The sequence below is a fragment of the Typopeltis vanoorti genome, chromosome 4, assembly GCF_054136105.1.
Source record: "Typopeltis vanoorti isolate ZY-2024b chromosome 4, IOZ_Tvanoo_1.0, whole genome shotgun sequence".
NCBI classification, from domain to species: domain Eukaryota; kingdom Metazoa; phylum Arthropoda; class Arachnida; order Uropygi; family Thelyphonidae; genus Typopeltis; species Typopeltis vanoorti.
In genome coordinates, this window is record NC_143552.1 from 70,506,127 (window position 1) to 70,533,851 (window position 27,725).

At 34.5% G+C, this 27,725-nt stretch overlaps 2 protein-coding genes across 4 annotated transcripts in view; one reads left to right on the forward strand and one right to left on the reverse strand.

The window, feature by feature from the left end:
• Positions 1-14,195, forward strand: part of LOC150107398 (uncharacterized) — a 65,764-nt gene extending 51,569 nt beyond the window's left edge. For all 3 annotated transcript variants that reach the window (XR_016548242.1, XM_090391864.1, XM_090391863.1), the window contains one exon: positions 13,379-14,195. Coding sequence is in view for 2 of the 3 variants with exons in the window: in XM_090391864.1 (XP_090247990.1) it covers positions 13,379-13,450 (72 nt within the window). In the remaining variant the exon portion in view is untranslated. The remainder of the gene's footprint in view (positions 1-13,378) is intronic.
• The window catches only part of tho2 (THO complex subunit 2-like protein), a 779,097-nt gene continuing 764,288 nt past the window's right edge, over positions 12,917-27,725 (reverse strand). Inside the window, exons 39-40 of the mRNA XM_090391861.1 lie at positions 19,133-19,200; positions 12,917-13,986 (exon numbers count right to left, since the gene is read on the reverse strand). Of these exons, the coding sequence (XP_090247987.1) occupies positions 13,929-13,986; positions 19,133-19,200 (126 nt within the window). The 3' untranslated portion in view covers positions 12,917-13,928. The remainder of the gene's footprint in view (positions 13,987-19,132; positions 19,201-27,725) is intronic.

Below are 27,725 nucleotides of genomic sequence, written 5' to 3' on the forward strand. Positions count from 1 at the left end.
GGATGTGGAAGCTTGGAAAGCTGTGTTATGGAGCAACAAATCATGGTACACCCTCTAACAAGAAGATGGATGGGTTTGGCAGATGCCCGGTGAACGTCTCTTATTAAAGTGCATAACCCCAACTATGAAATTCAGCAGTGGCAGTGTGATGGTATAGAGGTCCAAGGCCCTGTTTGGGCCTTGGACCTCTGTTTGTGATGCCATGAACATTGAACTCTGAGAGATATCTGAACATTCTGGACAATGCAATGCTTCCCTTTCTACTTTATTGTATTTCTACAGAACTGACCATCGTCTCTTTCAGGAAGACAATGCACCATTTCATAAGGATGCTGCTGTAACTGTGTGGTTTGTGAACATGAATGTCACTACACTTGACTGGTCTCCAGAGAGCACTGATCTCAACCCTACTGAATATTTGTAGGATGAACTGGAGTGTAGCTTGAGGTCAAGGGACATCCACCCCACAACAGTCCAGGACCTCATTACATTCCTACAGGAAGAATGGTCCAAAATTCCCATTAATCACTATTGTATGCTTGTGGAAATCATGCTCTATAGGATTTCTGCATCATTGCAGTGAAAGGTCACATCTTATTAAAGTGGGTGCCATGGGTTGTTTCACATGCTATGGTGTGATAACTTCTTTCCAAGTAGTGTATATATCAGTGGCGGCTCGTATATAAGCACTGCAGCATCCCAAGGAAAAAATTAAATTTTGTTTGTGTTTATAAATAATAACAATGCTTACAACATTATATAAATGCAATACAACATGTTAAAGGTTACAGCTTATGTTTTGACATTGATTGAATAGTTAATAATTGGAATCGTTCAATTAACGCTTTAGATTACGAAACAAATGCACTGCGATCTAACGCAGTGTGAGAATTATCACGCCAATTGCAGCTTGACTTGCCGATATTTGTTTACGCTTGTCATTGCATGTTATAGGTGATTCCGACACTGCTCGTTTGGGCAGTGTCGCTTACAGATAAATTGTATGCATGCGCGCGTTATTTCTGTGAGATACAACTTTTATTATTGGTGTTTGTTCGTGGTGAGGGTGAAATATTTTTAATAAAGCAATTTTTTAATATGTAAATTTATTTATTAATAAATGGGTTACTGATCAGGAAAAAAATAATTTTTTATTTATTTATTTTGTATATGTAGCACCCCCACTTAAAATTTTCACCGGCCACCACTGGTATATATAAATATTGCGAAGTGATGATAAGCAGTTCGTCCCTCCCCTTCCCAACTGCTCCTTGAACTTTAAAAAACTTTATGCACATTAAAAAAAAAAAAAAGTAAATGTACGCAGTTTAAACAACAGTGCCTTTGATAGGATTAAATAACATTTTATATGTTTAGCACTATAAGGCTCTGCTTGGCATTCCAATCCCCCACTATTATAGTGGCAGTTATTAACAGCTTGTTGCTTTTATTAGATTCATTTTGCAAAATACATAGCAACTTAGATTAGAATTGTCTGGCTGTATGAGTTATTTCTGGACTCTCTGGCTGAAAGAATTTCATTGAAATTTTTGCAGTCAATGTAATTTTCATATTTCCAATTCAGAACAATAAAAAGACTATTGATAATCTGACTGAATGCTGTTCAATTAGAGAGAGAGGATCTGATTTACCTTCATATTTGTGCATGTTGGGACACACTGTAATTTCATTTATAGGTTTAAGACTAGATAATGACTTCTTTTTAATTGATATACTAGTAAAATGATTTGTAATTCAGATTTTTCCTCTCTGGCTGGAATATAATGAAACTGTATTTAGGATCACTTGAGTCATTATGGTCAGACCATGTTAACAGAAAAATTAGGCAAAACAAAATTATGTCTATAGTATATATGTTGTGATAATGAATGGTGTCACTATATAAGAATTGTATTTAGAAAGTGCTAGTTGCATCTTATTTTTTCGATTTAATGGATTAAAGACAGTACTAGGAATGAAATAAAGGTTTAAATGACTCCACTGTTTCATCTGTCACAGAGAAATCACTGGGGATAAATTATAAGAATTGTAATGTACGGACAAACAACATTAAAAACAAATGGAAGAGATTAGGCAAAACATAAAATCCAGAGAAGAGTGCCCTCTGTGGCTGGTAGGTCTAAGAGTTAGTTAACTGTATTTTGGGAAAATTCACACAACTGTATTTATTGCACTTTGGTTAGTTTTAAGATCTCAGTATGGTTATTGTGTGAAACACCTCAAGATATGGAAAACAGTAATTCACAGACCTATTAACCTATTAGCCAGGGCTGTTATTAGCCTTTAGTCTAATATCTTGTCATTAGTATGTTAGAATTTATTATTATTACGTGACGAGTTCAAGGACTTAACAGCTCTCCGTCTCCACTACAGTGTACTGCATTCGCCAACTACAGCAAACCACAACTACTATTATCTGCACCAGTGCTATCTACTGCCCACCACCACTAGTATTTTCACAGGCAATCACAAACATCCATGCCCATGGTGAGATTTGAACCCACAGCTTTTTTGGCTGGAGAGCAGATGCATTGACCACTTGGCCAACCAGGCTGGCATTTTTATATTATATTCTTGATGTCTGTGACAGAGACACAGTACTGGAATCATTAAACATTTCATTAATTCTTAGCACTGCCTTCATTCCAGTAAACCAAACAATTTCATAAACCAGTGTCAATCCTAAATTATTGGGATTGATACATTTTGTACTGATCTATAGTATAACAATTATAATGCATTGATTTAGTTAGGGCACTGTTTTGCAAACTAGGAACTAGAGTAGCCAAGATGCAATGTGTCATTTTAAAGAGCATCTTAAAATTGTATCTTCTGGATTCATCCATATACAATTCAAATATATATTATTTGTTTAAAAATATTGTAAGGATCTAAAAATGGTCTGCTTAAGACCATGCCTCCCTGTCATTTACATGTAGCTAACATGTTCTCATTTTTGAATCACCATTGTTTTGTTACTTATGCTTGTTTAATTTGAATTTTATACTGGTGATGCCGATAATACTTGAGCAAAAATTCTATAAAATCTTTTCAATTCAGTTGTTCATTAATGTTTATGCCACAAATCACTTAATTGTGATTTATTATTAACTGTCTTGTAGTCTGTACAGGAGATAGTAAGCAGGGAGAAAAATCCTCAGCTGTTCTAGCCATTTACCATCTACAGTAGCTGCAGTGGCGAATTCTCCATGCTTGCTGCACAAGCTCATTAATTGAGAAAGAAGTAATATTTATTTGTTAATAAATGCATGCATTTATAAGCATTCCATTTAGGCTTTTATTTTTGTAGACAGAAGACGTTTTCAGCTTGCTCGGCAATAATTGAGCTTTGCGTTGTGTATTGAAGGCCAACACTAGTCAAGCTACCTTGGCTTGCTTGGTTGTGGGAGCATCCAGGTCCTCGCTTCAGCACTGTGATTTCTTGCGCACACATAGCCATTTCTGCTCCCCTCACATCATCTCATCCTGTTGCTTAAACACGGGCTATACGTAATCAAAGTAGCTCTAGCCAGTGAGCTTCAGCCAGCCTTTACAAGTGTGCGTGTTGCTTGGGAAAATTAAGTTACAACCAACTTTTTATGACAATGTTATTGACCAGTTCATAAAGAACTGTAGCATAGAATTTGTATTCAAGTAGCTAAATTGAAAAAGATAGAAAATCATTTGTAAAATAAATGTTGTATTTGTATGATTAAATGTACATAAATTTTTAAATACAGGTAACTTCGTATAACGCGGTCTAAAATTGTAGTAACCCTTTATCTTTTCATATGTTTTTCATCGCGTGACTTAAAAAGCACATACCTCAATTGTTTACCGTATAAAACGTTTATTGTTGAAAATTGTCCTCATTTCTGCCAGGAAAGTGCATTAAAAATCATAGGTGTGTTCATCTCAAGCTGAGCACTTTATTTTCTGGTGAGTTACATACAATATGCAATGCTTGCTTTTTTGTGTAAAAAAATTATTTTTATAGTAATGGCCACAAACTGCAACGAAAGGGAAAAAACCAACATTGAAAACAAAATTAATTTCTCTTGGATCGGTTGAAAAATGGAGAAAAACCAGGAGTTTTTGCAGGGATTTTGAATTTAAATGAATCAACAATTTGAACAATCAAACAAAATGAACATAAAATCCGAGAAAGTGTTTATTGCTGGGTCAACGATAAGTGCAAAGCGTGTTGCTCGTGTACGCAATATTCTAATGGAAAAATCTCTAATGATTTCGATAGAAGATTGCACCTCAAAAGAAAATTAATATGGATGGAAATTTTATTAAACAAAAAACTCTCAGAGTTTCATGCCGAATATAGAAACTATATAAAGTTTGGGGATTCCAAGCATAAGCAAATACCTAGATAGAGCAGCAACTGACCCTTGAAGGTAGTGCAAAGCTGAGGCAACTCATAGAAAGGGTGGAGCAAGCTCTGATCACTATTCTTGATATTTACCCATAATGTGAACTTAACTCCTAGGAGCTGTATTATTGTTCAACATTATGAGAGAAGGTCACTACCCAGACCGGTTTCAACTTTTTTTGAGGTCTCATCAGTGAGTAGGTAGACCAAGTTAATACCAAGTTTGTAGCGAACAGAACTTACATCCATTCTATGAGAATTGCCAAGAGGTGTCCTATTAAATTACTAATTGTAATGAAGAACCAAAGGCTTCAATTCGGCGACATGAACTTATTTAAATTAAGGGATATTATATCCCATATTGTTTCTTAGCCGAATATAGAAACTATATAAAGTTCAGTGATTCCAAGCGTAAGCAAATACCTGGATAGAACAGCAACTGACCCTTGAAGGTAGTGCAAGCTGAGGCAACTCATAGAAAGGATGAAGCAAGCTCCGATCACTATTCTTGATATTTACCCATAATGTGAACTTAAGACCTCAAAAAAGGTCGAAACCGGTCTGGGTAGTGACCTTCTCTCATAATGTTGAACAATAATACAGCTCCTAGGAGTTAAGTTCACGTTATGGGTAAATATCAAGAATAGTGATCAGAGCTTGCTCCACCCTTTCTATGAGTTGCCTCAGCTTGCACTACCTTCAAGGGTCATTTGCTGCTCTATCCAGGTATTTGCTTATGCTTGGAATCGCCGAATTTTATATAGTTTCTATATTCGGCATGAAACTCTTTGAGTTTCTTATTCGGCTAAGAAACAATATGGGATATAATATCCCTTAACTTAAATAAGTTCATGTTGTCGAATTGAAGCCTTTGGCTCTTCATTACAATTAGTAAAAAACTCTCAGTTTATAAACATTTATAGTGCAGACCAGGTGTTCAATGCAGATGAATCTGGGTTATATTGGAAAAAAAGTGCAAAAACGCACCTATATTTTGAAAATTGAAAGATCAGCTCCTGGATTCAAAGTTTCCAAAGATAGAATTACTCTGTTTTGTAGTAATGCATCAGGTGATTACATGACAAAACCATTGTTTATTAACCAATCCCCAAATCCTTGTGCTATGAAAGATTAAAATATGCACTATTTTATTTTGCCTAAAACATTTAAACATGTACTTAAACTTCATTGCATTATGTGCAATGAAGTTTAAGTACAATTTGTAATTTTTATACTGTGTATTTTTTTCATAGTTTATATGTTTTCTTAACTTACATGAATTACCTGAATTAAATAAAAAAATATTTTTTGTTGGATACGTCATTGTTTATATAATTAAAAAAAAAACTATTTTGGAACATAACCCTACTTTTTCTATGTGATCTGAGACTCTCATAACGCTATTTATATAACGCAGTATTTCTGCGGTACCTAACATCCGCATTATATGAGGGTTACCTGTACATAGTTTTAAATAGTCAGTAATTCATTATTCCACTAATCAGACTTCAATCACACCTCTCATTCCTGCAAAAATTAATATCTAGATAACAGCACCTTCACAGTTGATGATATAACTGTAGAACATACTAGTCTGTATAATGTGCAACTCAGCAGCAGTAGTTACTGCATTCAAGTGGAATCTGACTAGAGAAAATATGGTTAAGAAAAACAGCAGCAGATCCATAGAGGACTCAGATCTTGATATAGTAAATCTGACTGCTCTACTCTGTGTCATCTAAATGGAATACAAAGCTCTCATGAGAGAAGATATTATTGTTTAGTGCAAATAATATTGCAATAGTAATGTTTGTAAAAAGTGCTTATAATCTTTTTTACATGCAGAGTTAAAGGGAAGAATGGCAGTTTGATGTGTGGTGCATATTGCACTTTCTAGCATTAGAACAAATGCTGGTTCATGTAGAATGGTTAAGCAAAGATTTTATTTTTAAGACATAATTGAATGACAATTGTTTCTGTTGAAGCAAGAGAGAGTAGATTCATTTGCCTTTACTTAAAGGTTCTGAATGAGTGATGTGCAAAATGCACCAGTAGCTGTTTATAATCTGTGATGGTGGATAGGATCCAACCATTGAGATACTCTCTCCTTGCAGAAGCATAGACTTATGACCTATAGCTTTGAGCAAAAAAACAAATGCACAATATAGACAAAGCAAAGAACACTGATCTGCATTCCATTCTAGAAGATATGGAGGAGTTTAGTGCTATCTTGCACTTTTCTCTTAGTTGCCAAATGTAAGTAAGAAATGAGTGTTTTTTGACAAAAATGAGTCCTCGAGACTTGGATTCTGTCACTACTAATGGATAATAGATTGTCCTACCCTTAATTCTGGGTTTCAGTGAAGATCATGCCTTTGGTAGAAGTGCACACATGCATATACTTTTTTATTTTTTCCTCATTGACAACCTGAACCCATTAAGAGAGACCATCAGTTTTTTTTGGCATAGTTGTAATCTTTCAGCGACTCATGTATTAGAGGAATAACAGCATATTGAAAAGTAATCAGTGTAAGGAACATTGTCTACAGTGGGAAGAGGAAAGTTGAGTTTGCTTTGCCAAAGAAAGTGTTACATTTAAGGCAGAGCCTTGGGGAACACCTTGTTTGCTATATGGCAGACATTGTGCTTTAAACTCAAACACAGAAGATTTGGCTAGAGAGAAATTTTTAATAAAAAGAGGTGTCCCTGAGACAGATTGCAAATGTCTTTTAATATACTGTATCTCCAGGTACCATAAACATTTTTTATTTCTAAGAAAACAAAACCCTAGGTATTCATGTTTCAGGAATGCATCTCTGAGAGATGTTTCTAAATAGACCAAGTAGTCCAATTTGTGTCTATTTGAGAGCCAGTGTTGGAAGGATGGGGGTTCATTGCTTTCTGGACACATAAGCCAAGCATTCACTTTTTTTTTGGAGATCCTACAATAACCAGTCAGAGCCCCAGTGAAATGGTAATTGTTGGCTACTTGACAATTATTTTTTGCCATAAATCTGGAAACCTGCTCTTCAGTAACTATTTTGTTATATATATATATAGCGAGGAGGAGGAGACTCATGAAAATTGGTGGGGGATGTTTTATCATTGCATAATGAATGCCATCAGGTCCTATGATAGCAATATAGAAGAGAACTTAAGCCACTTCTAACATTCTTGCAAAGCTTTCTCCAAGAGTTTCTGCAATTGCATTAGGTTCAAGAACTACACAGATATCCTTAATTTTCAAGATTTTATCCCATGCCACTTTTGCATTGGTTATATGATAAGTGGATCCAAGATTGTTTTTGATTAATATCTAATGTCTAAAAGCTGTAAGATTTGTGGTAGGAAATCTCTGAAAAAAAAAATAAAATAAAATACATATATATATATATGGAGTCAAATGGATGTGTAATCTTATCAAGCAAGAGATTCGTAAGAAAAGGATGTGGAAGGAATACCATTTGCAGAAGGATGATATCCATTATGAAAATTATAAGCAGCAGGCCAGAAGAGTAACAAATGTTGTATGGAAAGCTAAGTCTGAGTATGAAAAGAAACTGGCTCTGTAAGCTAAAGATATCACCAAAGAATTCCATCGATGTGCTGCAAGTAAAAGAAAGAATGAATATGAAAGAATTCTACTGAATGCAGATGGTATTAAGATGACAGATGCAGAAGAGGTGTTCAACTAATGAGTGCCCATTTTGCTAAAAGCTATCAACCTGGTGTATGCAACATTGAGCTCACTGCTACCTCTTCACTAGACGAAGAAACTCAGTTGTATGAGGAGGTATTAGAGTTGTTGCACAAACTGAATAAGAATTCAGCAATATGGACTGATGGGATATCAGCAGAGGTGCCAAAAGAATGTTCAGCTGAACTGGCTGGTCTCAGAACAGGGAAGATTCCACAGGAGTGGAAAGAATGTATGGTAATCCCATTGCAAAATGGTGGTGCAAAGACCGATGTATCCAACTATTGACCAATCAGCATCTCAGGAGTGGTGGTGAAGATTTTGAAAAAAATGGTTAGAGCTTGCATTTAGAAATGGGTTGACAGAGAATCTCTACTTTGCAATAAACAGCAAGGGTTTACTAAGGGAAGGGCATGTTTTAGCAACTTGTACACATTCTATAATAATGTTACCATTGGGCTAGACAAGAGAAATGGATATACACCATGATGCTTTTGACAGAATATAGCATGGAAGACTGTTGCATAAATTGGAGAATATGAGTTTGAATTATAAAATATTAGCATAGATAAGAGGATGGCTGACTGACTGACAGATAAAAAGTGGTATACGGGAGATGTCGCTGCAACATTTAAGGTAACCAGTGGTGTACTGCATGGATCAGTCCTTGGTCCACTGTTATTCAATCTGTACATTAATGACATTGGGAAGGAGACATACAGCTATTTGCTGATGGTGCAAAGATAGGTGGGGTATCAGGAATGATTTGAATAGGCTGAAATTGTGAGCATGGAAAAATGGATGTCAGTAAATGTAAAGGCATGCACTTATGGCATGATTAGATATCCAATGTCATATTATATTGGTGGGTTTAAGCTAGAAGAAACTGATAAAGCCTGGCCTGGGATCTTGGAGTGTTAGTACATAGCAAGTTTAAGTTCAGGGACTATGTAGCAAAGATTGAAAATACAACTAAAAAAAAAAAAATAACTGCAATGCTGAAATGAACTTTGACATGTAAAGATAATGATGTCATTTTGCTATTTTACAAGGCCTTGATAAGACCTCACTGGTCTCCTGTGATTCTGATACAGTGGAGAGAGAGTGCAAAGGAGTGTGTAAGAAATGATATCAGAATTGTGGAATACTGATTATGAAGATAGATTGAGAATTCCTAGACTACAAACAGGAGAAAGTGGGATGATATGATTGATATTTACAAACTTCTGAAAGGGTCATACAAGATTTCAGTTGATGGAATTTTTTATTTCATGGAGAAAGGACCGAGGGCCTTGGAAGCTGAGAAAGAATGACACTAAAAAGGAGTGAGATCTATTTTTCTCTCATAGAATGGTGCATGATAGGAATGGAATGCCATTGGATGTGTGTGAATGAATTCAAGAACAAGTATGATGGCTAGTGCATGTAGTATATGGCCTCTCTCAGTGAGTCCCTGAATCTCTCTCTCTCTTAATAATATTCCATGTTCTGTTTGATGTTTTTTTTTTTTTTTTTGGTTGTTTGGCACCTAGACTTCTGCCATGGTTTCAGATAGAGTGGAAATCAAGATAAAGTTTTGGAATTGCAGTTGGTGCTGCCTAAATAAGAGAGCACCACCACAGAAGGTACTGTTTCCATTAAAGCCGCCCATAAAATGGAGGGGAGGGTAGTTCCAATATAAAATTATCAGAATGTAGTTTAGCCAGGTGGTTAATATACCTATTCTCCAATGAACAAGCTGCAAGTTTGAATTCCACTATGAGCATGGATGTTTGTGATTGTCTTTGGAAGGGAGTGGATGAATTTCATTGCCCAGTGTGACACCATCACTCCACTTATTGGAGACCTGAAGTGGCTTGAAAATGTTCCGTGTTTGGTGTCTAAATCATGGTTTATGGACCATAGGAAAAATATACAAAAAAATTTGATAGCCTGCCCACCTTACTGATGTACTTTTGTGGGTAGGAGAAACATAAGAAAGGACCATATTATATTATAATAAGAAATCTCATCGACAGGCAGGTCTACTTTCAAGAGCAGTGTTAAGGTGGACATGCTCAAAAGCTGCATAGTTGACCATAAGGACAGTGGCTCCATGAGCAGATGTATCTCCTGTTTCTCTACAAATTAATAGCAAAATGCCTTAAGGTCCTCACTGTTTTAAATGTGCAGAGAAAATGAGGTTTATGTTTCTGCAGCAATTCTGATGTTATTTATATTTTTGATGAAATCCATGAATTCTACCTTGTAAGCCCATTTTTTAGCATTGTGGACATACCTGATTTCCAAGAGATTGAGAGCTTACCTTTATCTGCCTTGTATTGTTTTTCATTTGATTTTGCTAAGTACAAGATATTAAGACTGAACAGAACTTCTCATATCAGGAGATAAAGTGGAAGCCCGCCACTGCAACATTGGCATGACATCCTCTTATGTAAAGATGAACACTGATGTATGTTCATCTCCTCCTCTTCTGGAAAGATGTTTAATACATCATATCCAATATTGTCTTGGTCAACTGTTGCATTTACTTTCAGTTTAGTGAATATAGAGCATCCATTTTTTTTTATGGAGGGGCCTGGGGTTTTTCAGTTTACATGGTGCATGCTCCAATTTTTTTGACAAATAGTTCTCACTTAGTGGGATTTTTAAGAGCTGTTAAGAATGATGCCATAATAGTTTGCATGATTAATGGTTCCAGAAAGAGGCAATCAAGACCATAACATTCAGGTATGCTGAAATTGTGGGATGGCAAAACAGTCATATGGGTGTGTGTGTGTGTGCGTCTTTTGATATTAACTGCCACCTTCTCTACATAAGAGGATGTCATGGCAATGCTGCAGCAGCAGGCTACCACTTTGTCTCCTGATATGAGAAGTTCTGTTCAGTCTTAATATCTTGTATCTCTTTTTCATTCTTCCACCTTTGACATGCTTAGGAGGAGGTTGGATGGATCTTCCTCACAGGTGGTGCATTTAAGTTTTTTTTTTGCAGAGTAAAATTTATTATGCTTTTTACTACAACCTAAGGGGTACCAAAATAGGCAATTTGAGCATGCATTTCTAATATTTAATGGATCTTATTAGATCAGGAATATAGGGTCTAACAGGACAGTTGAGATATCTTTCTTTTACCAATATTAGAGGTTTGGGTGAGTCAAAAGGATGATATGCCTGGTTGGAATTAGACAACCATCTCTACACATCAGAATGTGTCCCATATCTGTCATTCCTTGATCTTTAAGCACTAAACGCATCTCCTCATATGAAGGAGATTCCTTATTGGTATCACTCCTCTAGAATAACTGAGCATTTTATAGTGTGTTAGCATAACTAGTATTCTTCTGCAACAGTTTGAGTGTTGCTGACATGATGTTTCTACAAGAATATCACTAGAATGTAGTTTAAATGGTTTGAGAAATCTTGTAAACACTTTTGAATAAACAAGGAAGATGAGAAATGATAGTACATTTACACGTGTGTGTGTGTGTCAGATGCTTTCTGTTTCATATTTTTGTTATCAAATGATTGGAATGCAAGCCCTAAAAAATTTGAAAATGAAAGACTCATGCTCAAAGGAATATTTGGTTCAGCAGCAGACATCACCACACACAGATGCCAATTATCTAGCATGTAATAAATATACATTTGCAAGGTTATCTCAATGCTATATCAGCACTGCCTCAAGCTCGCAGTGGAAAAGAAGACTTTGGATCTCGGTGATGGTTGTCTAAAAAAAAAAAAACACAAACATATCTATCTATATATATATAGAGAGAGAGAGGGGATTATATACAATGATGAAAGTTTTAAATTTATTGGATTCCTAAAGTAGTAGTGTGACTTAAAAAGATTGATGATTATCTAACCCTTAACAAACCCAGGGTGTTAATGCATGATAGGTTTACAACCTTTTGCAGATGGGACGTACACAAAAAAACATTATGAAAGGACAGTCAGAAGACTGGCTATCAACATAACTCACCATTTTTTTTAACATCAATTTTTAAAATTTATGTTGAGAAGTATTAGAATTTGAACAGAAATGACTCTATAATATATTTTGAACATATATCAGTAATGCAAGCAGAAGTTTCCTAAGGAAACTTCTGCAATTTAGTAGTTTAATTTTTAAAATTTACTTATTTACTCAATTGTATTAATATGCTATCATTTAGTAAGTAGAATTCAGTATACAACAAAGCATTTCTCTTTTTAATTCTATGAAAACAGTGGAAGTAAGCTGAGAAATTAACACGATAGGTTTTTCAGTTTATTGTATGATAGTGCAGAAGCCAGAAAATGAATAGATTTGATTTTATACTTACACACCTTTCTACCAGCCAAAAAAATGGGGAAAACTCTTTTTGCAACAGTTCATAAAGATTTAAATTTGTTTAGGCATGCACTTGAGATTTTTTTTTTTTTGGGGGGGGGGGGAGATCTCTGTTAAATAGGTGCCTAAAGTCCTTTGGAAGTTTAATGGAAATATGTTATACTGTACTTATTTACCACGCTACCAGACAGGACACATATATATATATATATATACGTCTAAGTTACCATGGATGCGAAGTGCATATTGAAATTGTAATACCCTTTATATTACATTGAAATATATGATGGATGTGTATTTGATCCATAATGGTCGGTAAGGTGGTTAAAGATTGCCTTAAAAGGGGTGATGTGGCTGGTGAATAGCATTTGGATATAGGATTGACAAGGTATGCAATCTGTAAACTGGAATTTTTTTTTTTTTTTTTTTTTGTGGTAAAATAAAATACAACTTTGGTTATGTGAAAGGAAATTCAATGCATATACGAAAATATAAATTTTATTTTGAACTTTAACAAGACACATGGTACAAGAAATTCCTGCACTTAAATAAATGGATGAATGAACACACAATTTAAAAAAAAAATGCTTACATAGGTTTAAAAACTGATTAAAAAATGACAATGAATAATGCATTTGTGCCTTGAACTAAATTCAGTAATGTGCACACTGTACAAAACATTATTGCAGAAGTGTTTTTCCCCATAGAAAATTCTTGATGCAAAGAGATCTGCATCTGAATGCCTTGATATTCACTGTATATATATGTGTGTTATGCAAATATCATTCTTTCAATGTGCATGTGTTTTTTTATAAATAATTAATGAGAACTTTCTAATTTTACATAGAAATTATGCATTCAGTTTATGCTATCACTGTGTGTGTGTATGTGCATTGCATTTATTTTTAAGTTGACAGTCATATTTTTTTTTTATGTTCTTACAGGCATTACTACGGTCACCTCAAGTTGTGAAATTCTTGCGTGACCAGCAACAAGCCAAAAGAACCCATCCTTAACTTCAGTATATTTTAGTATCAGAAGTGTTCATACACACACACACACACACCACACACAGTGCAGTACAAATTTTTAACTATAGTCTGCTGTTTTATTTCCCCACAAAATAAAAAAAAATCCTGTAGGCAATAAAAACTGCCTTTGGTGTTTGTCAAGAAATACAAAATAACATACGTATGAATATAATTTACATTCACTTTCACATGTGGAGTAAACATAAGTTAGAGTTTAGATGCAACATTTTTAATACTCCAACATCAAAACACGAACTTGCACCACCATCATCATCATCAGTCATGGGAGGTAGTGATTTCATTCCAGTTCCTGTTTATAAACAGGCGAATGTTGGTTAACTTAATGAACCGGTGAATCACTTTGGAGCAGATGTTTAAAGCTCTCTGTTTCTCCCTCCTATATTCATCCATCAGTCCTGTTTTGTGTCAATATGCAATATGTATCTTCTAGTATAAAATATGCTCATGATCTTTTCTTCAAGGAAGCTGCAGATGAACTAGATCCGCAAGAACTGCGATGACTGTGAAGCATTAAAGAAATAATTTCTCCAAAGGAGGAAAAAATTGTAAAATAAGTTTCAATTTAATGAAATATTTTAATGCAAAAATCAAAAACAATTTAACTCTATTATAGTTTATACGTCAAGTTTTTGATAACTTGGTGTACAAATAATAAAGTAAATCTATATTATGTGTAATTTCCTAGTTTAATAAAGATTCAACTCAATCCATTTTAATACTTTTTTTTTTCCTTTTCTAATTATTAATACAAACAATATTCAATAAAAAGGAAAGTATTAATAAAACTTAACCCTCTCATGCACGAATTTCTGAAATGGTGATTAAATAAATAATTTGAGTATTTTTAGGATGTAAGAAAACACTGTAAATTTTATTTCAGTTTTTTTTATACATTCAATCCAATTTTCAATCCTGTCCACTGTAGTAGATAAAATGCATCAGAGGTTAAAAAACATAGAGCTGTGAAGTAAACCAATAGTAATCGTCCACCACAGTGAACATGTGCATGAGAGGGTTAAAATTAATAATCAATTTCAGAATTAACCAAGAATCAATACTTGATAATCAATACTTGATAATCTGATGATTATTCATCATCATGCTCTTGAAGAATTTAGGCTTAGAGTGGCCTGTTCTGGCCACGTAGAAGAGTCCTGGTTTTTTTTTTTTTTTTTTATGTGTAATAATGAGATTTGGCAGTATAGTTACTGCATTTAAGTGGAATTTGACTTGAAACATCAGCACAGCTGTCAAATGTCTCGAGGTTGTGAACCACTAGTATAGACAGGTAAGAAAACTATCCTGCTCTGTGCACATTAAACAGATGCAGGTAGACCGATTATGAAATACAAACCTCCCATGGGGAAATACTATCATATTTAGTTTAGTTATGCTGTCTATATTTATGACAGGAACTTGTATAATCTCTTTCACATGTGCACAAAAAATGGGCAAATAGTAGTCTGATGTATGTAATATAGAACCTCCCGAAGTAGGATGCTTATACAAAGATTATTTTTAGAGCATAGTTTATTGACAACTGTTTCCATTGAAGTGGTAGAGCAAGTTCTTTTACTTTGACATAAAGGCTCTGAATGGGTGGTGCACAAAATGCACCAGTAGTTATTCGTATACTTTGCTGGTGAAAAGATCCAACTGCTGAAGATACATACTTTCTCGCTTGCAGAAGCACATACTTGTGATTCTTAATCAAGCTTTGAATGAACAAGTGCATAATAAAGGAAAAGCAAAGAAATCAATCAGCACCCCCCATTCTGTAGAGGATAGATTTGCAAGGAATGTTAAGTTTTTTGTCAAAAACAAATCCCAAGAGCTTGGCTTCTACAGTTACCAGGATAATAGCTTGTCTCATCTTTGCTTTGCTGTGTTTGGATGAAGGTTGTGTTTTCAACCAAAGTGCCACACTTTTTTCCTGCTGAAAACATTACCCCATTACTAAAAAGCTATCGTATATGTTCACTAACTGCTTTATTGAACTGACATAAAGAGGGACATGTCCCCCGAGACCTAGATTTTAAAGGTCTTTTAATATGTCCAGGCTGTGTCATTAGTTTTTCATGTCGAAGAAAAAAAAAACATATTTCCACTTCAGGAATGTATTTCTGACCAATGTTCTTAAACAGATGAAATGTCCAATGTAGACCAGTGTGTGAAAGACACAGTGTGTTTTATATCTACCCTTCAAGTTTTAGATGACAATTTTTTTTTTAAATTTAAACATTGCTTTCTAGATCAGTGCTTCCCAAACTGTGGGCAGCAGCCCCCTTGGGGCCGTAGGTTTTGTTGAGGGGGGACCGTGAAATAATGAAAACAAATTTAAAATGTTTTAAGACTAAGTAGATTTTTTTTATTTTAAAAGAAAGGTATTTAACTTTTATTATTTATTATTTCTTTTTTGTTATTTTTTATATTTTAATGGAAAAATTCACACATTGGTTCACAAACTTTGCTTCCTGCGTATTTCGGCGCTTAATGAATATTAGTAAATATTGCTTATTCATATGTTTCATTTCAAAGCAGTGGTTAATTGTATTTACTTCGAATGCTCTCCAGGGAAGCTCCAAATCTTCCTGTCCCTTTCATCATGCGTTTGTAATCAGGGACTGTTGATATTGACTCTACATACATATCAAAACTCGTTTTATATTATCACTGTCATCCGAGCTAGTTTTCTGTTACCAATAAAAATTTCGCATATACTTCACGCATGAAAAAAGGCTTAAACAAGTTCATGTGGGGAGATAGTAACTCGCTTGCAGTGGTAAACAACACGCCCTCCTTAACCGCCACTATACTGCAGAGGAAATAAAAACAAGTACTTTTATTATGACAGTGAATAAGGTATGAGGAGTCTGTGTAATATATTTCTCAACAAATAGTGCAATTAGAGACAACTGGGATAAAAACGCACTATTAATGAATCACATGTCCCCTCATACAGAAACTATGCTATATAGACTGAAACAAAACCATATGTTGCATGGGCAAACACAGTATCTAACTAAAAACTATTGTCATTAATTAGATGTGTGCGAGTTCGATTTCCCAAGGCAGCAATAAAATTCAACCGAACGTGTTAAAATTCGTAAAAGTGTTAAAACTAAGTAATATATATACATATAATGAATGTTATGGCAGTTTCACATATGGAATTCGGTTGAAGAGAGTTAGCATTTCAAATTTCAACTCAATTGTCAGCTATGCTTTTATCTTTCGGTTGCACGATCTTTTGTTAATACCGCACCAATCATATACACGTTTTAATAACCTGCTTTTGTTGTCTGTTTCGCGTTAGGCTTAATTACCGTAAAGGGAGAAAAGTCACAAAAGAGGAAAATGTTCCTGGTCCGGGGATTCCCTTATTCAGGTAATATTCACTAATTTCATGTTATCAGTCTGTGGTGTGCCAGTATCGGTAAGTGGTGATATTATTTGATCTATTCTATGTTGAAAAATTTAACCCTGAGATGGATAAGTGGCTGATAAAAATTAAAAAAAAAAAATCCCGCGAACAATCAGAAGCAGAAACAGACTCAAAAAAAAAAAAAAAAAAAAAAAAAAAAAAAAAAAAAAAAAAAAAAAGGACAGTATTTCATATTTTACCAGAACAGCCTGCATCGTCTTCAGAACCTAACGGTAAGAGGCAAAAAATGTAATATATGCATTTGATTTTTGCAATATTCGCTGTGTATGTTTTGTATTGAATATAAACACAATAAATATTATAATAATATCTCTCTCTCTATTACGATTTTTTTTCAAGGGGGGGCCCTGACATCCAGAAGTTTGGGAAGCACTGTTCTAGATGACATAGAAAGAGCAGGTATTAACCATTTTCTCCAGGTCAGAGCAGCAGGAACAATACCTGTTTGCAAGTTTTGGATCTTTTTCTGGCTTTTGAAAGGCAATGACAATTGTCTTACACTATGAATCTGGACTGCATAGCAAAAGGAAGAGAAGATTCATGGAAGAAGGTGGAAGATGTTTTTCCATTATATGATAAAATGCTCATCAGATCTTACAGCACTGGCATTGGAGAGCAAAAGTGCTTTTTTTAATTCCACGTTAATAAATGGCTGAAAGTATGGCTTTTATCCATTTTTAGAGAAGTTAAGTTGTTCTTTCAATAACAAAAATTCAGGAGGATATAATGTTGCTGAGATTTTATCAAAGCTTTCCGTTAAGTGTCTATAATTGCTTTGGATTCAACAATTAACACATTCATTATGTTTGTAGATGTACATGTAGTGTGTTTTATATCTACCCTTCATTTTCCAAATTTTCTCTGATACTACTTATGCATTAGTTTTATGATTGATCTTATTAGGACTCTTCAACTGAAGGTGAGAGAGCTGGTCTCATACAGAAGTGGCAGGGTTTTTACTCCTTGAAACTGAGGTTTTTCATCCCGCAATACAGACAAACCAGTCATATGAGCACCTGCAATTAATAGACATAATACACTAGCCTTGCATCCTGAGTTGCTTCAAGCCATAAATCCCAAACAACTATGACTGACATGTAAATTTGATCCAGAATTGTTTTTGACTCTGAATCTAATGTAATATGCTTTGCTCTGAGCATGTTTTAAAACTATTAGATTTGAAGATTATTTCCAAAATATCTCCTATGCTTTGGTTGATCCTTTTTAACTCTTTGGCACGAAGGGTTCCATTCCACCATGGTTTCTAAGAGAGTACAAATCATGATAGTGTTTTTGAAACTGCAGTTCTACTGCCTTGACAGTATAATCTGTTACATATATCACTGTGTTTTTCTGATAGATGTTTTGCTGTCTGTCTGTCTCAGGATTAAATTTTGCAAGAGGTGAAAGATTTCTAGTCAGTGGTCAATTTTCTACTTTGCCATCCTTGAAAGAGAATGTAGTTTCATCCAAAAATCTGAATTACTGAATGATCATTTTACAAGAGCATACCATCTAGGTGGTGATGTTGCAAGGCTGAATGTGACATTGACTGAGAATGCATAAGGGAATTATCAGCTCTTCTGACCAAGCTGTTTTTAAGCCTCGGTATTAGGACAGATGTGCCAGTGGCATGGAAAGAAGGGAAAATAGTCCTACTGAGGTGGCTCTAAGAAAGAAGTAGCAAATTATAGGTCAATCAGCATTGGTTGGTGGTTAAGGTAAAATAATTCAGAATTGAATGGATAGGAATATGATACTTTATAAGGGACAACATGGTTTTGCAGAGGGTCTTGCCTTAGCAATTTTCTTACTTTTTATAATAAAGTGAGTTGGATAAGGTAAATGGCTGCTCAGTAATACTACTTGATTTTCCAAAGGCATTTGACAGGATTCTGGAGCAAATGGGGATGGATATGAATCTGGTAATTGTGATTAGAAGGTGATGAGCAGATATCAAAGAGTGGTGTATGGAGGAGATGAGTGCAGGAGAAGTCAGGTTCTTTCTTTCATCACCTTGTAGTCTATGTTGAAACACTCAAATAATAATATCTGCAACTCTCAAAACACAGAATTTTTTGAACCAATAAATTTGTTATTTTATCCAAAATCAAAAGATTGTAAATTACTGCAAATTGCTTAACATCAACACTGAACAATATTTAAACGTTTATAGAGGAGAGGGTGGGAAAAAAGGATACTGTTTTTTTTCTTCTCTTTCTGCTCTTCTTTCTCTGCTACGTTCATATGCTTTTGTGGGGGTTTCCTCCTGCAAAGTAGCAAATTCTAAATGATCTATTAATATTATAATTCTTACTCTCTTATATTAGTCATCATTCAATTCCAGTTAATAAACGACATAAAATAAATTTAACTTATATATTTTTATTAGTATAAAATTTTTGCCCTATCAAGAGCATCTGCAGTATACTTTTCAAATTAAACAAGAACAGAAACTGATTATATTCAACAACATGTGCAAAATATATATACATGATGTAAAGTAGGGGTCAGCAACATTTACAGGCACATGGGCCACATTCAACTTTTATTTTTAATAATCGGGCCACAAGCGTTTAATTAAGAGAAAACAGTGAGTGAAAAAAAAATACTTAAGTTATCTAAATTAAGGGGATATTAAATCCCACATTGTTTTAAAACCGAATAAGAAACTCAAAGATTGGAATCAGAGAGTTTCATGCCGAATATAGTATAACAAACTATAAAAGTATCAGCGATTACTAGCATGAGCTAATGCAAGTAGTCCTAGTACGTACAACTCGCAGCAAAGGTGGTAAAGTTCTGATTGCTATTCTTGGTATTTTCCATAATGTAAACAACATTTCCTAGGAAATGTATGCTGTTATTACATTATGGTGGGAGGTCACTACCCAGACCGGTTTCAGCCTTTATTGAGGCTTCATCAGAAAAATCAAAAAAGGTGTGCCCCATTAAGTTATTTAAATATAAAGAGCCAATCGCCGAAATGAAGCCTATTGGCTCTTTATATTTAAGTAACTTAAGTTATCAATTTTTATTATATCAATCTTAAAAAAACACAGAAATATTTAAAATATGAGATATGAAACAAGCATGAAAATGAAACTCAATGAAAATTATTATCACGTAAAAACAAAGTAATAGAGTTTATGCATCACAATATGTGTGTCTCCCTGCTTAATGTGACTTTTGCGATTGTTTTCCCTTAGCCAGATTATCTATATCTATACTTTATTTCGAAGCACATATATTTGCGAATCGAAGCATGCAAATTTTCATCAGTCAGTCGAGAAGAAAATTTATTTTTTCTAAAACTCATGGCAGAAAATGCTTGTTCGCAAATGTATGTGCTTTGAAATGCAACTATCATCTTCTTTGCAATACTAATTAATCCTTCAAATTTTTTTGGTAAGCATCGATAAAATTTTTGGATATTTTCTAACGAAAATGTGTTCTTTAATGTTTCATTGTGTTATAATTCCAAAATTTCCATCTGTAGTTGGTTTGGTACGTCATCAATGTCAACATTAAAAGGGTTCAAAAATAATCGCATTTCGATGCTGTTTTTATGAAAATCCACAAATCTTGTTGAAAATTCCGTTTGTAAATCTTCAACGATACCAACAAAAGTTTCCTTTTGTGTTTGTCATCCAACTGTAGATGCAGATTTGCAACATATATAATGATGTAGATTTTCTTCAACAGACATAGTTTACCTTCAAAAGCTTTTATGTCAGAAAAGAGCTCTGCTAGTAATTTACCTTGGCCCTGCAGGTTCAAATTAAGTTCATTAAGATACGTTGTAATATCTACCATAAATGCAAGAGACATAATACATTTTTTATCAGATAGTTCTGTAATGTCCTTATACTCAACTGATTCATTATGAATACTTTGCATCTTGAATATGTTTTGCTGAGCAATCAAAGAAGCTTCTAATTTATTAATGATTTTTTTCTAAGTTCATAGTTCAAACCCTTGTATTGGCTTTCATGTTCATTCTCGCAATGAAGTCTGATATTATATTCTTTCATAACAGCAACACTTTTATGTCAAATAAGACAAAGGGACTTACCCCCCCTATTTTCAATAAAGAAGTACTTGCTATTCCATTCATCTGAAATTTTACGTTTTCTTGAACCCATTTTTGAAATTATTTTTAATAAATATATAAGACGGACCAGGGAATGCGCCTGCAAAAGTGCACCAAAATCTTGGTTGTCGTCGGATGAAGTCGCTTTTGTTATCCCCACTCATGATGACTGACACAGTTGACTCGCGCCAGTTTGCAGGGCAATGTCACAAAGTATCGGTATCAAATTATTTTTAATTTATTATTCATATTATAAAATATATTATTTAAATAATTCAACATATGGGCCACTTGCCATGTAAGCATGGTCAACTTTTTATGGGCTGCCAAAAATGCATGTTTGAGCCACATGCCAACCCCCTGATGTAAAGTATCATGGTCTAATCATATTAAGGTTCTGATAAGAATAACTAACAAGATTTAATAATAAATAAAAAATAAATAAACCAATAATAATTAATTTTAAGTCAGCTCTGGAATTTGTGAAGAAAAAATATTTCCTTTACGTTCATTGTTTCTATTTAGATTCAGTTAATGTAGCAAGGTCTCACAACTCTCTTTGTGAAGCTGAAAATGGAATTCAATTATGTGATGGCATTTTTTCACAGCTAATAAAAAAAAATATGGTGATATTAAAAAAAAAACTTATGCAGTTGATTCACAAAGACAAGCCCCTTCTAGGGCATGTACCATGACTTATAGGCCACCCTGTAAAAACATTCCCAAGATATTACTTTTATGAAGAACACTAACTTTTTTCCAGATCATGCTATTACCACCAGACACCAAGAACTTTGGTGTCTGGTGGTAATAGCATGATCTGCAAGTCCCAATTGCTCTGGTTCACGGAATATATATGAAGAAAGATGATTCATTAGATTGTTGCGATTTACTGGTAACAAGTCATATTATGCCATTCCAGAGGTTATGCAGTACACAAGGTAATAATAAATAGATAAATAAATAACATGAAAAAAAAAATGTAAAAGATATTAAGCGATGATGTATCCACACATAGATAGCAATTATGATCAAATGTGTTTGTATATTTTAATTCTATCTAATTCTAATCAATTGGACAAATTATTCTTAATTTAGGGTCTGGATTAAGAGCAAGTTTTTGGCAAAAGCATACAAGAGACATTTTTTTTTGATGAATGTCTGATTGTATGCCAGCCCATTTATAGAAAGGTTTAGTCACTGTTTCTCTTGTTGTTCTTAGAATATTAAAGATTAAGGAAAATATGAAGCTGTTGCTGAGATTCTATTAAAATTTTCTCCACAAGTGTCTAATGGTTTTGGGTTCAGCAAGCATCCATTATGTTCCAAAGTAGACAGATAGCACGTAGGCTCTTTGGCCTTTCGCGTGTGTGTGTGGGGAGGGGAAATATAAAAGTTCTCTCTCTCTCTCTCTATATATATACACCCCTCATTTCCAGATTTTATCCTGTAGTTTTTCCTGATTGTTTATTTAACAGATGATGATGTAAATGGGATTCAAGATTGTTTTTGATTCTGACACCTAATGTGATGTGGTAAGATATCTACAAAATGTACTCCATGCTCTCTCTCTCTGTCTTGATCTTTTCTGCTGCCTAGCACTCAGAGTTGTACCAATGCTTTGGATATAGTGTAAATCAATATGACGTATTTGAAAGTATAGCTGCTACTGACTGAACAATATAATCTGTTTATGTATATCACTGCTGCATTGATAGGTTTGATTGACTGCTTCAGTCATCAATCAAACACCTATCAGCAGTCAATCAAAATTTGCAAGATGATAAAAGTATTCCAGTCAACCAAATCAATTTTCCAAATGGACATCCCTGCAGGAGAATATGGTTCCTGTGAAAACAGTGCTAATCACATGTAAAATGACTGCTTCTATATATGCTCTCTTCGGCATCCCACACAAGCAGTGGAAGAAGAACAACAGAGCTGCAGTTGTTAAATGTATTGTAGAATATGAGTGGGTAGGCACATGCAGGAAGATACTGAGTCCATTATTGAGAAGGGAGAAGTCATTATAGTCATGCATATGCTCAATAATATGGCCTCATCCATCCATGTTGGCACTGCCTCACAGTGTTGTGTCCATTAAAGTCATCGATGAGAAGTATGGGCTGAGGCAGTTGCAACATATGGTTATCAGGATCAATCTCATTTAACTCAGAACCCAGTAATATCATGAACATATTGAAAAGTAATATGGTTGCCCACTCCACCATGAGCAGAATCATCTCTGGTTCTGTGTTATGAATAACAGTGAATGTTTTAAGGTGGAGCCCTCACTGGGGTTTTCAATATGCTTCCTACAGATTATTTTGTGTTTCTGCAGGAGAACCTCTATATCATCGATATTTAGGTGGAATCCACAATTGTTCCACTGAAAGAATTTACTTGGCTTTAAACTTGTCCAATTTCTGAAAAGCTTACTTTTTTTCATCATGAAAATCATGGAAACAACTACCACATTAGAGTAGAACTTTAGTTTAACATAAACACTCGATGTTTTGACCTTCACATTAAAGTCACCATGTGGAGTATACACACACACATATATAAGACCTCTGGTGAAAGAAAAAAAAACCTTACTACACCAAAGCTAGAGTCCTGTTATTATTATCTATTAGGTTACTAAATTAAATTAAGCTGGAGAGCAACATGTTCACAAAAAATTACTTATATAAGTATACATATAAATTACAAAAAACCAGTATGGGCAGTGGCCAATAAAAGCTGAAAAATTGCTTAGTCCTAAAATCAGGGTTTGCTGGAAAAGTAAGTGGGCTGAATGTGTGCTATCCAAACTTTTGGGATTGTTATGCCACCATTATTATTAAGATTAGGGTGATTAATCAAAATTTCACAGGCTTCTTTAAATTTCCGTTCATACCAGGTTTTTGTATGATATAAAGAATAAGTACTTTTCCAATCAGTTTGGTGTAGGGTGTTAAGAGCGTGATCTGAGAGGCCTGCTTCTCCAAAATTGTTAAATTTAATGTGTCATTTGTGTTCTTTTTTACAGATAGGGATTGTACATCCAGTCTCCCCAATATAAGGGGAGTTACAGGTGCAAAAATTTCAGGGTGTGCCAATGGGGGAGGGAGAGAGAGAGAGGATCCTTAGAGGAGTTGAATATGTTTTTTAGTTTTAAAGGTGGTTTAAAAGTGGCATTAAGATTATAATGGTGTAGAATTCTATTAATTTTTTCTGATAACCCTTTAATGTATGGGATAGCTATGGTTTTACTGTAATCTATATTATTTTTTGATGAAATTTTATGAAGAACTTTATTAATAGTATTTTTGCTATAGCCATTATTTATAAATGTACTGCTAATAATTTTTAATTCTTGTTTAAGAGCTTGTTCATTAGAACAAATTGTTATAGCTCTGTTTTTGAGAGTTAATGACTCCAAATTTTTGCGAAGGGTAGTGATATGAGTTAGCATGTTTAGCTGATATGTGTAGGCTTGCGGTAAACAGTGAAGGTTAGGCCTGAGGGAAAATGTGTGACCAGTGTATCCAGGAAAGGAAGCAAGTTCTGATTTTCAATAGTAAATTGTATGCACTCATGTTGTTTGTTCAGGTGGCTATGGAATGTGTTTAATGTTTGGCGGCCATGTGGTTAGATAATGAAAACATTATCAACATATCTAAGCCAAACTGTAGGTTTTAAAGTGCTCACATTGCTTAAAAGCTTCCATATAAAAGTTAGCAATTGGGGGAGATAGTTGTGAGCCTGTGGCTGTACCTTCTTTTTGTAGGTAAAAATTTTGCCACATGAAGCAACTGGAACGTAGTATGTGGTATGTAGTGCTGCTCTCTCTCTCTCTCTCTTTGTCCACGCACTATGTTCCAGTTACTTTGCGTGGCAAAATAATTTTTCCCACCAGGGGTCACACCATTCTGATCATCGTGTAAGCATGAAGGAAAGAACTTACCTTTGTCAGTTGATTTTGGGAAGTATGGACAGCCAGTGCCCATCTCTTCCTCTGGTAAAATGTTTAATACATCATCTGATGTGTTAGGATTTCTAATAAATCTTGCTGTACTGAGCAAGATTTATTATCACACTCTGCAACATGGGAAATATGTGTCCTACTACCCTGTTGTGTGGTGGAGCCACACAGCATGGTAGTAGGAAATAGGCAGTGAAGTTACCAAACCTATAGGTTTGGAATATACTGAATAAATCAATTCTTTTCAAATTATGCATTTTTTATCATCTTTCTGGAAAGTTAATTTATTATAGAAATCCATTAATGAAATTAACAAATGTTTGTTTCTCCCTGCTTACCTGATACCAACATATTTTCCTATCAATAAAGTTAAGATCTCAAATGCTGATTATTATACGATATGACTCAATACAAATTAAACCAATTAACTTAGTTTCAACATAATTTATTTACTATCTCTATATCTATTTTTATTATGGGGCCATATAGCAAAGATTGCAAATACAACTCAGAGGATAATTGCAATGCTAAAAAGAATACTGATATGGATAAAGAAGTCATTTTGCCTCTTTACAAGGCCTCAATATGGTCTCACCTGGACTACTGTGCACAAATCTAGCCTAATGGTTTTCAAAGAAGAGTGTAAAAGATTATATCAGAAGTGCAGAGTGTAAATTATGAGGTCAAATTGGAAATTTATATACTGCAGATGCTAGTAAACAGAAGAAAGACGGGTGATATGATAAAGATGTACAGACTTCTGAAAGGATCACACAGGATATCAGTAAATGTTTTTTTTTATATTTTATTTTATTTTTTTATGTAAGGGGGAAAGAGAGAGAGAGAGAGAGCATCTGTTGTGAATGAATGCAGTCAAGAAAGGAATGAGAGCTAGATTTTTTTTCTCATAGGGTGGTACCTGTTTGAAATGACTTTCTTTTGAAGGTGGTGAATCATTGGATGCTTCAAGTTTAAAAAAAATCACAAATATACAACCCTGAATATTACATCAGTATCAAGCAGTCTATATAGTTAATGAAGAGAAGTGTTGATGATTTATCCGATCAACCAGATACATGGATCAAATACATCAAAAATATATGCTTTGTATCCATATAATTTATTCTACACTAGTGTCCAAAACCTAAGGTTGAACACTATTTCTGAAGATTACAGCCACAAATTCAGATGAATCAGCTTATTGCAATTTGTATAACTGACGACTTGAAGTAGAAAGCATGCACACATTCAAATTTTTGAATCATGTACAAAAGGGTTATGTGATAGCACTCAACAGAATAAAAGGCAAAACACTAAGCGAATTGTGTTTGAAGGAAGCTCTTTTCATGAAGGAATAAAGTTACAAACTTGGATGTCTCGTAATGTCTCAAAGATATCATCTAGATCAGGGCTTCTTAAACTTTTTCCACTTGCGATCCCTTTTCACCTGAAAAATTTTTTTATGCGACCCCGGGTATATAGGTATATAAATCAAACATTTACTGATAACAAATCATAAAGAAATTTATTTTAAAACAATTCTTTGGTAAACATATAATTTTATCATTTATTAAGATGAAAGCAAATTTGCATATTTTTATTTTTACACAAGGAATTAAATCTTGGCTGAATATTTGATACTGCAGGACGTAGAGCATCTTCAATGTTTTTCAGAGTTAATTGATATTTTGATTTTATAATTGTCAATGCTGCTTCACAGCAATATCTAGTACAAAATGGCTGGAGTATGTTTAGGGCCATTTCAGAAATTGTTGGAAATTCTGTCCTAATCTCAAGCAAAATTCATTTAACAATTTTTTAGGAAACTCAAATTTTAAACTTGTCTCTCTTGATAACTCGGCAAATTCTTCTTGAACTTTTAATGGCAGATGACTGACGTTTTTGATTTCAATTGAAGTTTATGAACCCAACTTAGTTTTTTAGAATCAAAATTTGAAGGGAAGTATTTCGGAAACTGTGTCTCCAGGCACTTCAGATAATCAATTATAACTCTTACAATTGTTAGATCCTGAATGGAGAGCTTTACAAGTAAATTCTTTATTCAGGATTTAACATGATAACTACTATTAATTAAGGAGATAGCTACACATCAGCTAATAATTATGAAGTATTATTTTATGTTATGTAATAATGTGCAGTCCATGTGTGCCATATAGTGAGAGTTATTGTTAAGTTATTTGTAATTCCCAAGTAAGCTGTCTAGTACATTGCGAAAATTCTGAGAAAAATTATAAGTAGTAATCCGGAATAATCGCGTATAATCTGTACGAGTCGAGCGTAGCAATGGAGGCTATACCTACGCGGAAAAAATGACGTCAGAGCAGCTACCTAGAATAATGTAACCTGACAGGTTAGGGAGAGTGTAGGATCACCCAAAGGGCATGAACGATGGGGTTCGTGGGTGAAAACGACATCGAATAGAGGGCGCCCGAATAGGGCGAATAAAGGACGAAGCATGCTGTTTTAGGAGGCTTTTTGACCTTTTGATCTTCGGGTGCCGGATTCGAGTTTTAGGGGGTTTGTCAGAGGATTCGTGAGAGAGAGCGGTAGGTCGACTACGGTAATGACGGATGGCAGGTTCTTTTCTTGAGAATGCTTGAAGATTTTCAAGCTGAGCTGATCGCGATATGACAGCCTATGTGGAATTGAGCCTCAGCAGAATGTCCCATTAGAGAAAGTTTCCTGCGGAGCGGTAGACAGCACACAACAGTCG